Source organism: Canis lupus, chromosome 30 (genome assembly GCF_011100685.1).
Source record: "Canis lupus familiaris isolate Mischka breed German Shepherd chromosome 30, alternate assembly UU_Cfam_GSD_1.0, whole genome shotgun sequence".
Taxonomy (NCBI): domain Eukaryota; kingdom Metazoa; phylum Chordata; class Mammalia; order Carnivora; family Canidae; genus Canis; species Canis lupus.
In genome coordinates, this window is record NC_049251.1 from 8,075,802 (window position 1) to 8,091,164 (window position 15,363).

At 37.3% G+C, this 15,363-nt stretch overlaps 1 protein-coding gene across 2 annotated transcripts in view; it reads left to right on the plus strand.

Moving 5' to 3' along the window:
- Positions 1-15,363, plus strand: part of KNL1 (kinetochore scaffold 1) — a 71,619-nt gene that overhangs the window by 36,514 nt on the left and 19,742 nt on the right. For both annotated transcript variants that reach the window (XM_038580075.1, XM_038580076.1), the window contains exons 10-13: positions 233-5,125; positions 7,300-7,423; positions 7,846-7,913; positions 8,292-8,390. In XM_038580075.1, the coding sequence (XP_038436003.1) occupies positions 233-5,125; positions 7,300-7,423; positions 7,846-7,913; positions 8,292-8,390 (5,184 nt within the window). The remainder of the gene's footprint in view (positions 1-232; positions 5,126-7,299; positions 7,424-7,845; positions 7,914-8,291; positions 8,391-15,363) is intronic.

Below are 15,363 nucleotides of genomic sequence, written 5' to 3' on the forward strand. Positions count from 1 at the left end.
TAACCTTGAAACTTTTAATTTATCCAAAAACACTAAAAGCATTTACAGACTTTGAAAAAAAATGTAATAACAAATTACATGCTACATACCACACTGATTCAAACAAACCAGTGTATCATGAAACCATCTTTGAGGATTGTTTATATTAAGTACTCTGATGTAGTACATTTTGTAAAAACCTTTCTGAAAGTTTGCATTTGATCTGATCTCCTATATTTTGCTTTCACTGTAGATTTCAATTACAGAACACAACCATGAAATGAAACCTGCAAATGACCAAACAGTCATCTTTTCAGATGAAAACCAGATGGACCTAACAGCAAGTCACACCGTAATGATTACCAAAGACCTGTTAGATTGTACTAAAAGTGAAAAGTCCATTAAGATAGATACCGCATCATTTCTGGCTAACTTAAAGCTCCATACTAAGGATTCAAGAATGAAAAAAGAATTAAATTTTTCCATGGATCAAAGCACTTCTTCAGAAAAGAAAATACATTTTAATGACTTCATAAAAAGATTGAAAACAGGAAAATCTAATGCTTTTCCTACAGGACCTGATAAAGAAAATTTTGAAATATCTGTTCATCCCATAAAAACAAAGAAGGCCTCTTCTGTACATCAAATGCATGTATCTCTTAGGGTAGATGAAAATAGTAGTAATACAACTAGAATCTTCGGAGAACAAAATGATGGGATGAATTTCACTCAGTGTCATACAGCCAGTATTCAGACTTTGGTTCCCACATCCAGTAAGGCCAGCATAGGGGAATTTAAAGGTGATGATATTACAATTTATGGCAGTGATTTTATGGACTTGACAACTAACCACACTATACAGAATTTACCCTCAGCAGATAATTCATCTAATAAAGAAAATCAAACTCAGAATGTCATGATGGAGGTTAAAGCTCCAGGAGGGAAGACAATCTTTAATAAACTGAATATTCCTTTTCAAACCCCTTTAAACCCTAATGGTGAAATACATATTACCAAAAGTCATATTACAGGGACAGAAACTCACACAAGCACACAGACTTCTAACCAAGATGCCAGAACATTGACTATAATCCCAGAATCTATATGTTCCAGTCCAGCTACTCAAGATTATAAGACATTTTTCTATTCTAGCAGTAATAATGCCATGGAACTGACCACGTGTCTCTCGGGTATGAGAAAAGAGAAGAATTTGCTGAAGAATGATAATTATTCTAAAATGTATCCCAATCCAGATGCCATCTCTCTTCTTACAGAGAAAACTATTTATTCAGGAGAGGATAGCATGGACATTACGAGGAGTCATACAGTTGCAATAGATAATCAGATTTTTAAACAAGATCAGACAAATATACAGAAAGCAGACACATCAATATCTGAAAAAGAAATAATGCTCCAAAATCTCATAACCATGTCAAAGGACGGGAAAATGAATATAAATTGTAGCTCAGTTCCTCATATATCTAAGGGAAGATTACAGCAGAGCCTGGCAAACTCTTTATCTATTTCATTGACTGACAAAAAGACTGAAATCTTCACAGGTGAAGATATGGATTTGACTAAAAGTCACACAACTAACTTAGGAAGTCAAGCTCCACTTACATCTTACAATGTAACATCTGAGAATACCAGTAAATTTCTCTCTCACAGCAAAAGCCCTTCAGGTGAATGGCAAGAAATGACCAAAAGTCGTATTGAACCATCCCAGCAGCCAGACATAATATCTAAAAACATCCCAGTGGACACCTGGGGCAAAGAAAAAGTTCAAGTTTTAGAGATTGCACCTTATGTTGATAAAGATTCTCCTCAATCAGCTGATATTAATCAAGACATTGCAATAAGCCATAGTATAGTATACTCTGATAGAAATCTTGAGAAACAAGTAGCACTAGGAAATAATAGAAATACTGTTCCATGTGAGCAATCTTTGTTTCCTACTTCAGAGTCATTATTTTCATTAGAAGGACAGTCTAACATGAAAAATCATAATATTGCTATTAACAGTTACACAATGAAATCTGTGCCAGGCCAGAATTCTAAACTGCCTGAGCCACTGAGGAAAGGTGTAGGCAATCCAACACCTGACTATTCTCATGACAAAACAATTATTTGTTCAGAGGAGGAACAAAATATGGATCTAACCAAGAGTCACACTGTTGTCATTGGATTTAGTCCTTCTGAAATACAAGAATTGGGTAAGACTAATCTAGAAAATACTAACAGTCTGCTAACAACAGCAAACAGACAGACAGCTATAAAAGTTGAAAAATGTTGTAAAAGTCCTATAGAAAAAACAGGAATATCTGTTTCTAAGGATAACCTAGATGTGATAGAGGACAATAGCATACAGAAACTTGGATTTTTGAATGAAAAGCAAGATGTCAAAATTTGTGGAAGAAAAAGTGTTGGCAGACAAAAAGTTGATAAGACTATTGTATTTTCAGAGGGTGATGAGAATGATATGGATATCACCAAGATTTTTACAGTGGAAATAAATCATAAACCTTTATTACTTGAACAAGATTCCCATTTGGCAGGAACTTCTAAAACTGTTTTGTATGAATGTGGGCAAGATGATGTGGAGATCACTAAAAGTCACACAACTGCCTTGGAATGTATAACTGTCTCACCAGATAAAATAACCAGTAGGCCTATGGACAAAACTGTAATGTTTGTAGATAATTACAATGAACTGGAAATGACAAAGTCTCACACTGTTTTCATTGACTACCAAGCAAAGGAGAGGACTGTGAGTATAGACAAACTTGACACGGAACTATCCAAAAGAAGAAAAAGCATAGAAAAGCCAAAAATGACACCTGCTTCTGCTGAGGAGAGTGTTTCCTTTCTGGAGAATGGTGAAAGTGACCATTCAGCAGCAAACGTCAATAAGCTAACACTACTGAGGGAATGGTCTAATAATGGTCCTATAGAGAAAGCAGTAGCTGGTGATAACATGGAAGTATCTAAATTCACCATTTGGAAAAATGGCAAAGATGTACAAAAGCCTGAATTTCTGAATGACACTATATCAGACAAAAGTCAGAGAAGGAAAAGCCTTAGACTCAAAAATGACAAGATTGCTGCATTTTCTAAAAATGATGATGATATGGATATCACCCAGAGTTGTACAGTGAAAATAAACTATAAAAGTGCCCCAGAAGATAGAGAGGATTCCCATTTGGTGCCTTTGACAGGAGCTTCTAAAACTGTTTTGTATTCATGTGGGCAGGATGACATGGAGATGACTAGAAGTCATACGACTGCGTTAGAATGTAAAACTGTCTCACCGGATAAAATCACTACTAGGCCCATAGATAAAACTGTAATGTTTGTTGATAATCATGGTGATCTGGAAGTCACCGAGTCCCATACTGTTTTCATTGATTGTCAAAACACAGAGAAAATTAATCAAGAGTGCCCTAAATTTGGAATAGCTACAGGAAAACCCTTGGGTATTTCTTTTCATAATGATGGTAGCTCTGTTCAAGAAATCACTGAAAAACAAGCATTGGCAGTAGACCAGACCTATATACCGGAAAAAGCCAGAATTGGAAGCTGTCAGTTAAATAGTACAGATAGAAGAAACATGGACTTTACTAACAGTCAAGCAACTGCTACGTGTGGATCCAGTGATAATTATTCCTGTTTACCAAATGCTATTTCCTGTTTTGATAATTTAGAGGGGAATGTCATGTCCTTAAGTAATAAAGATAAGAAAGCCAGTAACTGCCCAGTGCAAAATGATCTTTCTTATGTAAAGGATTTAGCCAATGAATATTACTTGAAACCTGAGGGACTGCCTCCCTCTGCTTGTTCTTTGTTAAAGAAAGAAAAAGTGACTCAAACCAATACCAATGGACAGTTAGACTGTGTTACAACAGTGCTTAAAGATCAAGATATGATTAAGGAGTCCCAGAATCTAATAGCTAATCAAACTTTACAAGATAGTCAGGAGCTGGCGGAGATGATTAAACCTAATTCAAATCGAGTATCCTTTAAACCCCCAAAGGATCAAATGGAGGGCTTTGTTGATACCACGGAACATAATTTAAAGAAGACTGTTGTTGATAATGTTTGTGTTACTTCTCAGCCTCATCTCACAAGCCAGGTACCTCCATTACCTCAACAAGGACGGATAATTTTGAATAAAGATGAAACAATATCATCTAATTCTGGAAATAAGAATTTAAATATTGTTATAGGAAATTCCTTTGTACCCACATGTGAAAACGAGGCCAAAATGCTCAACAATGATAAACAATTTACCATAGTCTGTAAAAATGAGCTGAGGAAAAATACTAAATGTAATACCGATTTCCACAGTAATTCAGACTTGACTAAGCAAGTTATTCAAACTCATACTAATTCTAGAGAAGCATCAGATACTGTAATTGCATCTAATACAAGTTTTAATAGTGTCAGATCAAATCTGAATAATTTGAATGGAAAAACTGAAGAATTTTTAGATTTCCAAACTCCCCATATTCCATCTTCTCCAGAGCAAATACTTGCATTAATAAACAAGGCACACAATCATATGAGTATATTGCAAGCTACAGAAATACAGAACATTAACCCAGCGCCCAGCAATGTTGAAGATGATAAAGATGAAGAAAGCAAAATTTCTCATAATGGAGCTGAAACCAACTCTGTACCACTCATGACAGTTGTAAAAGATAAAGTGAAGAGATGTTCTTTGGGAATATTTTTGCCCAGATTGCCAAACAAGAGAAATTGTAGTGTCACTGGTATTAATGACCTGAAGCAGATTCAAGGAGACACAACTGATTTAAATCACTTAGAAATTCAGCCAGTCTTCAGTAAGGAGCCAAGCATTGAATTTGTTGCAACTAAACTGACCTTAAGTCCATCTCAGTATATAAATGAGGAAAACTTTCCTATATATCCTGGTGAGATTAATTCCTCAGATTCTATTACCATAGAAACTGAGGAAAAGGCTTTGATTGAGACATATCAAAAAGGGATTCCACCATCTGAAAATAAGATAAGAGAAACCTGCAGTAACCAAAAAAGAACCTGGGTACAAGAAGATGATGATATTCAGAATGAGAAAAAAATCAGGAAAAGTGAGATTAGGTGTAGTGATACTACACAAGATCAGGAGGTAAGCTCTGTCTTAAACTAAGGAATGTGGTGGGTCTTTTTTTAAGTTATGAGTATTGAATTTTAATTTTAGTCTTGGATGAGCAGGAATTGGTCATTTCCAATTATAGGTCTAGAGAAATATTCCTATTTAGAATGTTAAGGAATTACTTGACTAACAGCTAGACTTAAAAACAATTTGAAGTGACAAATCATCACAAAAAATGAAATAGGAAATAGAACAAAAATTAATGTTGAAATTGTGTAATTTGTCATTATAGTTTTGCATAGGAGACTCTCTAGGCAGAGTATATGTAGCTTGAAAAGTTATCTTCAATCTAAATATCTGGAGAGTAAAAAAGCCTTTTTGTTATGTAAAGTGCATAAAGAAAAGCTTGCCTGAATTTTCTTGGCTAATGAGGATTTGTAAAATCTGAGAATCTATTTCTTTAGTGGATGAGAAAATGCCTGGGTCAAGCCCAGTATCTCAAGGTGAAGAAGTGAGATTTCGAATTTATGGAAGAAGTCATAGATCTTTTTAAAAGTTGAGAGAACACTCATTTGGACAACTTGAAGAGAATAAAAGCTGTCATTAAAACTGAGTAACTCAGGTGGAGAAATGAAGATTAGAAAATATCAGGTTCATAGAAAACAAAGTTTAAACTCTAATACAGGGCAGCCCAGGTGGTTCAGCGGTTTAGCGCCTGCCTTCAGCCCAGAGCCTGATCCTGGAGACTCGGGATCGAGTCCCATGTTGGGCTCCCTGCATGGAGCCTGCTTCTCCCTCTGCCTGTGTCTGTGCCTCTCTCTCCCTCTGTGTCTCTCATGAATAAATAAATAAAATCTTTTAAAAATATATTTTAAAAAAACTAAGACAAGTAAGCTTAGAAAAGTATTTCAGTAGTTCTATAAGATGAGGTCCTGAGGAAATGGTTCATCTGTGAAGTTTTGAGACAGTAGTATCAGTGATTTAAAAAAAAATTTATAATTGGGACACTGGGGTGACTCAGCATTTGAGCGGCTGCCTTTGCCTCAGGGTGTGATCGGGCTCCCTGCATGGAACCTATTTCTCCTTTGCCTGTGTCTCTGCCGGTCTCTCTCATGAATAAATAAAATCTTTTAAAAAAATTTATAACTGAACAGACTTTATGAAAATGAATATTTTTTGTTCAGTAGATATTGAATATCCCCTGTGTCCTGTGTACTGTTTAGTTGCTGGGAATTCATCAGTGGGAATTTATAGAAAAATCTTTTCTAAGGAGAGTACATTCTAACATTTAGATAAGGGATATATTGTCCTCAAAAAAATACATAAATAGGTAGATGAAAATGGCATTTAAGGCTGTAAAGTCAAATGGTTAAAATGGTAAAAGCAGCATATCACTTATTTGACATCAGCCAAAAGTGTCTTGGTCATCTGGGGAAAGAAGTACTAAATCCTGGAAATAAGTTTCTTTGTGTTCTATCACAAGTCCCTTGAATAGCCAATATTCTGTGCTGGTTTATTTCAGTGTGGTAGCCCTGACCCTGGTGGCTAGTAGTTGAATAATTGAGTAGGTCAACATTTGTCAGCTTATAGGATCTGGCTTTAACTTAGACATCTGAGAAACAATTTGCTCATATTGTATAATGTACAAGCTGATTTCTATATATTCTTAAATAAAATTATTTTTAATTCTAGAGGCACCTAGAGTGGCCCTGTCACAGGAGCATGTAACCCTTAATGTCAGGGTTATGAGCTTGAACTCCAGGTTGGGTGTAGAGATTACTAAGAAAAATAAATAAACTTTTTAAAAAATTAAAATAAAATTATTTGAAACTTTAAAGGCCTAATAAGTTGGGATACCTGGGTGGCTCAGCAGTTTAGCGTCTGCCTTCGGCCCAGGGCATGATCCTGGAGTCCCAGGATCAAGTCCCACATCAGGCTCCCTACATGGAGCCTGATTCTCTCTCTGCCTATGTATCTGCCCCTCTCTCTCTTTGTCTCTTATGAATAAATAAATAAAATCTTTAAAAAAAATAAAAAATAAAGGCCTAATAAGTTGCTTGTTACTATTCTAGTTTGTTACTAAGGGGTTTCATATAAATTATAGATAAATTTTATGTTGAAGTAGTATTTGTTAGTGTTCAACAAACAGTTATTTTAAGTATAAAGAGTCGTAACTTAGGGCTGATAATGTTCCTTAATTATTTCAGATTTTTGATCACCATGCTGAAGGGGATATAGATAAAAATGCTAACAGCCTGAGCAGAACCCCATCTAGTTGCAGCAGTTCTCTGGATTCGATAAAGGCTGATGGGACCTCTCTGGACTTCAGCAGTAAGATCTTTATGAAAGCTAAATAATAGAAGTCATCTGCTTACTTGACTAGTAATAAATGTATTTCAGTTCAGGAAATATTTGAAATTTATGTAAGCTTTTTGGGAGTTATACATTGTTGACAAGTAAAATAATTTTAATTTATTTTTAATTCTTGATTATTTTAATAAATTGAGAAATGATAGAGCATAAAGGGTAATGTTCTTAAGACCATAAAGGGTAATTTCCTTAAGAAGCTTATAATTAGTAAAGAAATATTAAATGGGGCCTTAAAACGGTAGCATAATCTGCCCTATAAATGACTTTTCCCAAAAAGATCTAGCTACAAGATCATGAACTGCACAAAAGCCTGAATGATAATTAAAATTAAGCTTACAGTTTATTTTTGATTAGTTTATTACCTAAATTTACCTTACTTCTAGCACAGCACAATAGTCAAATGGAATCACAGTTTCTCAGAGACACTATTTGTGAAGAGAGCTTGAAGGAGGTATGTCAAACTATTTCTCATTTCTAATGCAACTATATTTCCTCTTTAGTTTTCACTTTTTAAATTTTTTTAAAATTATGATATGTTTCATCTATACAGAAAATTAGATTTTTTTGTTCAGAACCCAGCATGGTAATTAATCATATGGATTAGAAATCACAGTTAGAAGATCTATGTTTTGTTGTTTATCAATTCTTTTGTTACTGAATAACCTTAAGAAATAATATTAGATAAAAATCTGTTCGTGTATAGCTTACAAATATTTGGATATTTCCACAAATATATGCAAAATACTATGAGCTATTTAGAAACAAAATAGGGTGGTTATAGTAAAATGAGCTCACTTTGAAAATTGTGCAAACTTTTTTCTCTCCTCAGAAACTCAAAGATGGGAAAATTACAATAAAGGAGTTCTTTATACTTCTTCAGGTCCACATTTTGATACAGAAACCCCGACAGAGCAATCTCCCAGCCAAAGTAAGTGCAATTTCTTGGCAAAATAGTTATCTCAGTTAAAATGTATTTTACTTGTTTATCAAACTGTATCAAAACAAGTGTTATTCAAAAATAGAAAAATAATCTAAGGAAGCATTTTTTCCTACAGAAAGTTTTTCTAAGGATGCCTGGGTGGCTCATCGGTTGAGCATCTGCCTTTGGCCTAGGTCATGATCCTGGGGATCCAGTCCCACATCAGGCTCCCTGCAAGGAGCCTGGTTCTCCCTCTGCCTGTGTCTCTGCCTCTCTCTGTCTCTCTCATGAATAAATATATAAATCTTTAAAAAATTTTAAAAAAGGAAAAGAAAGTTTTTCTACAGTAAATACATTGTGATTAGCATAAAAATTGGGTTTAGGAGGGGTTGCCTAAGTGGCTCAGTTGGCTAAATGACTCTTAATTGCAGCTCAGTTCTTGATATCAGGGTTATGAGTTTAAGCTTTGCGTTGGGGCTTCAACCTGGAGCCTACTTAAAAACAGAAAATTGATGTTTTTTTTTTTTTAATATTATAGATTTTTGATAAGGTGAAATTTTATTTTTTTCTCATTCCTTGCAATTTATTTATTTGAGAGAGAGTTTGAGCAAGACAGAGAGAGCACACAGAGGAAGAGGGAGAAGCAGACTCCCTACTGAGGAGGAAGCCCAATATGGGCTCTATCCCAGATCATGACCTGAACAGAAGGCAGATACCCAGGTACCCCAGCAGAAGTTTTTAGTAAACATTTTTCAGAATCATAATAAGATTACATAATATTTGAATTACACAAACTCAATTCAAAAGATTAATAGAAAAATTTGAGTCACTTAATAGGAATATCTTAAGTCTGTCGAACATTTACAAAAATTAGTTATGCCCTTGGCCACAAAGAAAATATTAACTAATTGAAAAAAAATGAGAGATTTGATGGACAATATCATCTGATCTTAATCCAATAAAATTAGAATTAATAAAAGGACTAAAACATTCTTAGCTTCTTGGAAATTGAGAAATACACTTGTAGATAACTCTGAGATCATATAACAGTCTTAATCAAGAATGTTAAGAAAACAAAGTAAACGGGATGCCTGGGTGGCTCAGTGGTTGGACGTCTGTCTGCCTTCGACCCAGGGCGTGATCCTGGAGTCCTGGGATTGAGTCCCACATCGGGCTCCCTGCATGGAGCCTGCTTCTCTCTCTGACTCTCTCTCTGTGTTTCTCTCATGAATAATAAACAAAATCTTAGGAAAAAAAAAACAAGAAACCAAAGTAAAGGAGGATATATAATACCAAACCTTATGGAACATAACAGCAAATATTAGACTTTTGGTAAATAAAATGTAAAAAAAATAAGAAAACCCTTAAAGAGCCTAATTTAAAAAACAGAAGGTTAAAATATTGACGGTTAAGAAAGAAGACGTGTGGGGCACCTGGGTGGCTCTGTTGTTAAGCATCTGTCTTCGGCTCAGGTCGTGATCCCGGGGTCCTGGGATTGAGTCCTGTGTCGGGTTCCCCACTGGGAGCCTGCTTCTCCCTCTGCGTGTGTCTCTGCCTCTCTCTCTGTGTCTCTCATGAATGAATAAATAAAATCTTAAAAAAAAGAGAAAAAGAAAGAAAGAAAGAAAGAAAGAAAGAAAGAAAGAAAGAAAGAAAGAAAGAAAGAAAGAAAGAAAGACATGCTCAGAGTTTTAAAGAAATTTTTTAAAGATTTTATTTATTTATTGCTCCCGGCAAGGAGCTCAACACTGAACTCGATCCCAGGACCACGGGATCATGCCATGAGCCAAAGGCAGGTGCTCAACTGCTGAGCCACCCAGGCGTCCCAAAAAAAATTTTTTTCTTAAGATTTTATTTATTTATACATGAGAGACAGAGAGAGGCAGAGACACAGGCAGAGGGAGAAGCAGACTCCATGCAGGGAGCCCAATGTGGGACTCAATCATGGGTCCCCAGGATCACACCCTGGGCTGAAGGCGGCTCTAAAACACTGAACCACCCGGGCTGCCCCCCAAGAATTTTTTTAATTAATCAACTCTGACAACAAATTTTAAGACCTAAATTATTTTTTAGCAAAATATAAATTACCAAAATTAAAAACTGGAAAACTTTTATTATTGAAAACTTTATAATTTACCATTAAAATTGTCACTAGAACCAAATGAGTTTGTTTTTTTTTTTTTAAGACTTTATTTATTTATTCATGAGACACAGAAAGACAGGCAGAGACATAGGCAGAGGGAAAAGCAGGCTCCCTGCAGGGAAGCTTGATGTGGGACCAGTACCCCAGGATCACGTCCTGAGCCAAAGGCAGACGCTCAACCACTGAGCCACCCAGGCATCCCCCAAATGAGTTCTATCTAATTTTTAAAGAATGGACCTTCACAGGGATGCCTGGCTGATTAAGTCAGTAGAACATGAGACTTGGTTTCAGGATCATAAGTTTAAGCCCCACATTGAGCATAGAGCTTACTTAAAAAAAAACTTTGAGATAAAATGTAAGGAGAGTGGGAAAAGAAACAAAGAAGGGAGGGAGGGAGAAAGGGACCAACACAAATATGGACATTTGGGGCAGCCCTGGTGGCTCAGCAGTTTAGCACTGCCTTCAGCCCGGGGTGTGATCCTGGAGACCCGGGTTCACATCCTGCATCAGGCTCCCTCCACGGAGCCTGCTTCTCCCTCTGCCTGTGTCTGTGCCTTTCTCTCTCTCTCTCTCTCATGAATAAATAAATAAAATCTTTAAAAATAAAAACAAATATGGGCATTTGGTTTATGACAAAGATGCCACTGCAGAACAGTGGTCTTTTCTATAAATAGTGTTGCATTAATTGGGTATCCATAGGAAAAAAATGACCCTTGACTCATATTTCATATTATACACAAAAATCAATTTTATAGAACACCAAAAACACAAGTGACAGAAATTGGTCTTCCTCAAAATTAAAAATTGTGTTACATGGGGCACCTGGGTGCTTCAGTCAATTGGGCATCTGATTCTTGATTTCATGGTCTCAGGGTTGCGAGATCAAGCCCCATGTTCGGCTTCCACTGCATAAGATTCTTTATTCTTTCTCTCCCCTGCTTACTCACTCTCTCCAGAAAAAACAATCAAAACACTTCTGTGCTACAAATGGTATCATCAAGAAAGTAAAAAGACAACCCACAGAATTGGAGGAAGCATTTGCAAATCATACATTTTATAAAGGACTTGCATCCAAAATATATAAAGAACTTTTTCAACTCAGTAATAAAAAGACAACCCAACTTAAAAAATAGTCAAAGGGGGCACTTGGGTGGCTCAGTTGGTTGAGCATCTGCCTTTGGCTCAGGTTATGACCCCAGAGTCCTGGGGTCAAGCCCCACATTGGGTTCCTTGCTCCTTGGGGAGCCTGGTTCTCCCTCTCCCTCTCCCTCTCCCTCCCCTGGCTTGTGTGCATTCTCTCTCTGTCTCTCTCTGTCAAAAAAAAAATAATCTTAAAATAGTCAAAAGGATCTGAATAAACATTTCTCTGAAGAACATATAAATGGCCAGTAATTCTAGGAAAACGTGTTTAGCATCATTAGTCATTAAGGAAATGCAAGGTAAAACCACAGTGCGGGGCAGCTGGGTGGCTCAGATCATTGAACAACTTACTCTTGGTTTTGGCTCAGGTCATGACCTCAGGCTTGATCACCAAGTCAGGCTCCATACTCAGCAGGGAGTCTGCTTAAGATTCTCTCTTGGTCCCTCTCCCTCTGTCCCTCCCTCTGGTCAGGTGTGCTCTTTTTTTCTGTCTCTCTCTCTCTAAAATAAGTGAATCTTTTAAAATAATAATAAATAAATAAAACCATAACGAATTACTACTTCATACCGACTACAATGGCTGCAATCAAAAAGACAGAAAATAGGGGATCCCTGGGTGGCACAGCAGTTTGGCGCCTGCCTTTGGCCCAGGGCGCGATCCTGGAGACCCGGGATCGAATCCCACATCAGGCTCCCGGTGCATGGAGCCTGCTTCTCCCTCTGCCTGTGTCTCTGCCTCTCTCTCTCTCTGTGACTATCATAAATTTAAAAAAAAAAAAAAAAAAAAAAAAAAGACAGAAAATAGGGACGCCTAGGTGACTGACTCAGTAGTTAAGCACATCTGCCTTTGGCTCAGGTACTCGACTCCAGGATCGAGTACCACATAGGGCTCCCTGCATGGAGCCTGCTTCTCCCTCTGCCTATGTCCCTGCCTCTCTCTTTCTGTGTCTCTCATGAATAAATAAATACAAATCTTAAAAAAAAAAAAAAAAAAGAAAGAAAGTGTTGGCAAGGATGTCAAGAAATTAGGATTTTCATACATTACTGGTGGGAATGGCACACCCACTTTGGAAAACAGTTTGGCATTTCCTCAGAAGGTTAAACATAGAGCTATTATATGATTCAGCAGTTCTAAGTATATTCCCAAGAGAATTGAATATATACATGCACACAAAAGTTGTACATGAGTACTGGTCATAATAGCCAAAAGGTGAACTGACTACTAGTTACTTGGGGCTGGGATGGGGGTAGAAGAGAATGAAGAGTGACACCTAATGAGTACAAGGTTTTTTAATAGGGGATGAAAATGCTCTAAATTAGGTTGTGATTGATAGTTGCACAACCCTGTGAAAATACTTCAAAAATTTTTTTAAAAAAGGAAAATACTTCAAAAATTATTTAATTGTATACTTAAATGGATGAATTATATGGTATGTGAATTAAATCTCAAAGAAGGCTGTTTAGAAAAAAATCAATTCCAGGAGTATTGTATATCTAAATGTGAAGTGTAGGGGAGCCTGGATGGCTCAGTTGGTTAAGCATCTGACTTCAGCTCAGATCTTAGCTCATGATCTCAGACTTCAGCTCATGATCTCAGACTTCAGCTCATGATCTCAGGTCCAAGGATCAAGCCCTTTGTCAGGCTCCCCACTTAGTGGGGAATCTGCTTGTCCCTCTTCCTCTGCTCGTCTCACTGCTTGTGTGAGCATTCTCTCTCTCTCTCTCTCTCTCTCAAATAAATAAATAAAATATTTAAAAAAATTAATAGATGTGAAGTGTAAATCAAAGATGGAAATGGGAAAATGGGACACATCTTTTGGGTCCCCAACTTCATTATTCTTTTTTTTTTTTTTTTTTAAGATTTTATTTTTTTGTTCATGAGAGACACAGAGAGGGAGAGAGGCAGATACCTAGGCAGAGGAGAAGCAGGCTCCATGCAGGGAGCCCAATGTGGGACTCGATCCCAGGACCCCAGGATCACGCCCCAAGCCAAAGGCAGACGCCCAACCACTAGGCCACCCAGGCGTCCCCCAACATCATTATTCTTATCACCATGGATTGCCCCTTCTCACCAGAATTTTCTTGCTTCAGCTCTATATGGGGAGTGGAAAGCTGCCTAGGTGTGGATCCAGAGTCTACATCCTTAGGAAAAGCAGAAAAAGTACCAGGGGACTAGGGAGAAACAGAAGGGATAGATAGGAACAGAGAGTTGCTGCTGAGAGGGTTGAAAAAGGAGAGAATACCTCAGGAGTTAACACTTAAGGGTCTAAATCTTTTTCTTTGCTCTCAGGCCTTGCAGAGATCAGGAGGGTCAGTGTTAGGGAAATAGATCTGGGAACAAACCCATCTAGATAGTTTATGCTATCTTAGGAAAGAAATTTAAAGATCCTAAAGTAGGGAAAGACCAAAGATAGATTATATATGGATCATGGAAAATGAAGTTCACAGCTATGGACATCTGATACAGGACTTGGATAACTGTGAGTCTCTTAGGGTGGAACTGGGGAGAATATTCTTTTTATTCTTTTTTTTTTTTTTTTTTTTTTTTTTTTTAAGTAAGCTCTCTACCCAGTGTTGGGCTTGAACTCAACAACCCCTGAGATCAAGAGTCATATGTTAAAAAGTCTCATGTTTTACCAAGCCAGCTAGGTACCCCTGGGGAAAGTATTCTTGAGGCAAGTGGAGAAGTATGTACTACCCCTTACAGATGCATATACAGCACCCATATGTATTTGCAGTTATAGAAGCTCAGCAGGCATCACAAGCAAAAGGTGTTATTGCGGTACCCCAAGACCATCAACATGCCCATGGAGTGCCTTGGGCAGAAGTACTATAATTTACACTCTTACCCTTCTCAATCAGGTCAAAGAAATATTTATTGCAGGTACCCCTGCCAGGCCTGAAATACCCAAGAACTGATTGTGCATAAATTGGGTACTTAATCAAAATAGATATGTGAAGAGAGGAAGATTGCTTGTGTACATCGCCCTGGGCTCAAGGTTCAGCAAATTAACCTAGCTATTGCATACAGTATAAGCGGATGCAGCCAGTATGTACCCATAGTATGTAAGCCTGATACTCATTGACACTTGCTGTCCTGATGAATCTCTGGGAGCACAGCCCTGTGTTTCACTGGTGGTTATGAAAGTCTGGGAGGGAACCTACTCTTTTTCAACTCAAACATCATCAACTTTTGTTTTATCTCTACGTTTCCCTACTCCTCACCCCTGTTATTTTGAAGCAAATCCCAAGCATCATCAATTTATCTGCATTTCAGTATGTATCCCTATAAAAAGATGAAGACTGACTTTAAAAACATATCCAGATATAACAGTCATACCTTAAAATGACTATTCAGGGCAGCCTGGGTAGCTCAGAGGTTTGGTGTTGCCTTCAGCCTAGGGCCTGGTCCTAGAGCCCCAGGATCGAGTCCCACGTCAAGCTCCTGGCATGGTGCCTGCTTCTCCCTCTGCCTCTCTTTCTCTCTCTTTCTCTCTCTGTGTCTCTCATGAATAAATAAATAAAATCTTTTTTTAAAAAAAATGACTATTCAGTCAGTATTTATATTTCCCAGATTGTCTTTCCTTTTTTTTTTTTTTTTTTCCAGAGAGAAAGAGCATGAGCAAGGGTAGGAGACAAGGGGAGAGAGTCTTAAGCAGGCTCCAGGTGAAACCCATGTGGGCCCCATCTCATGACCCT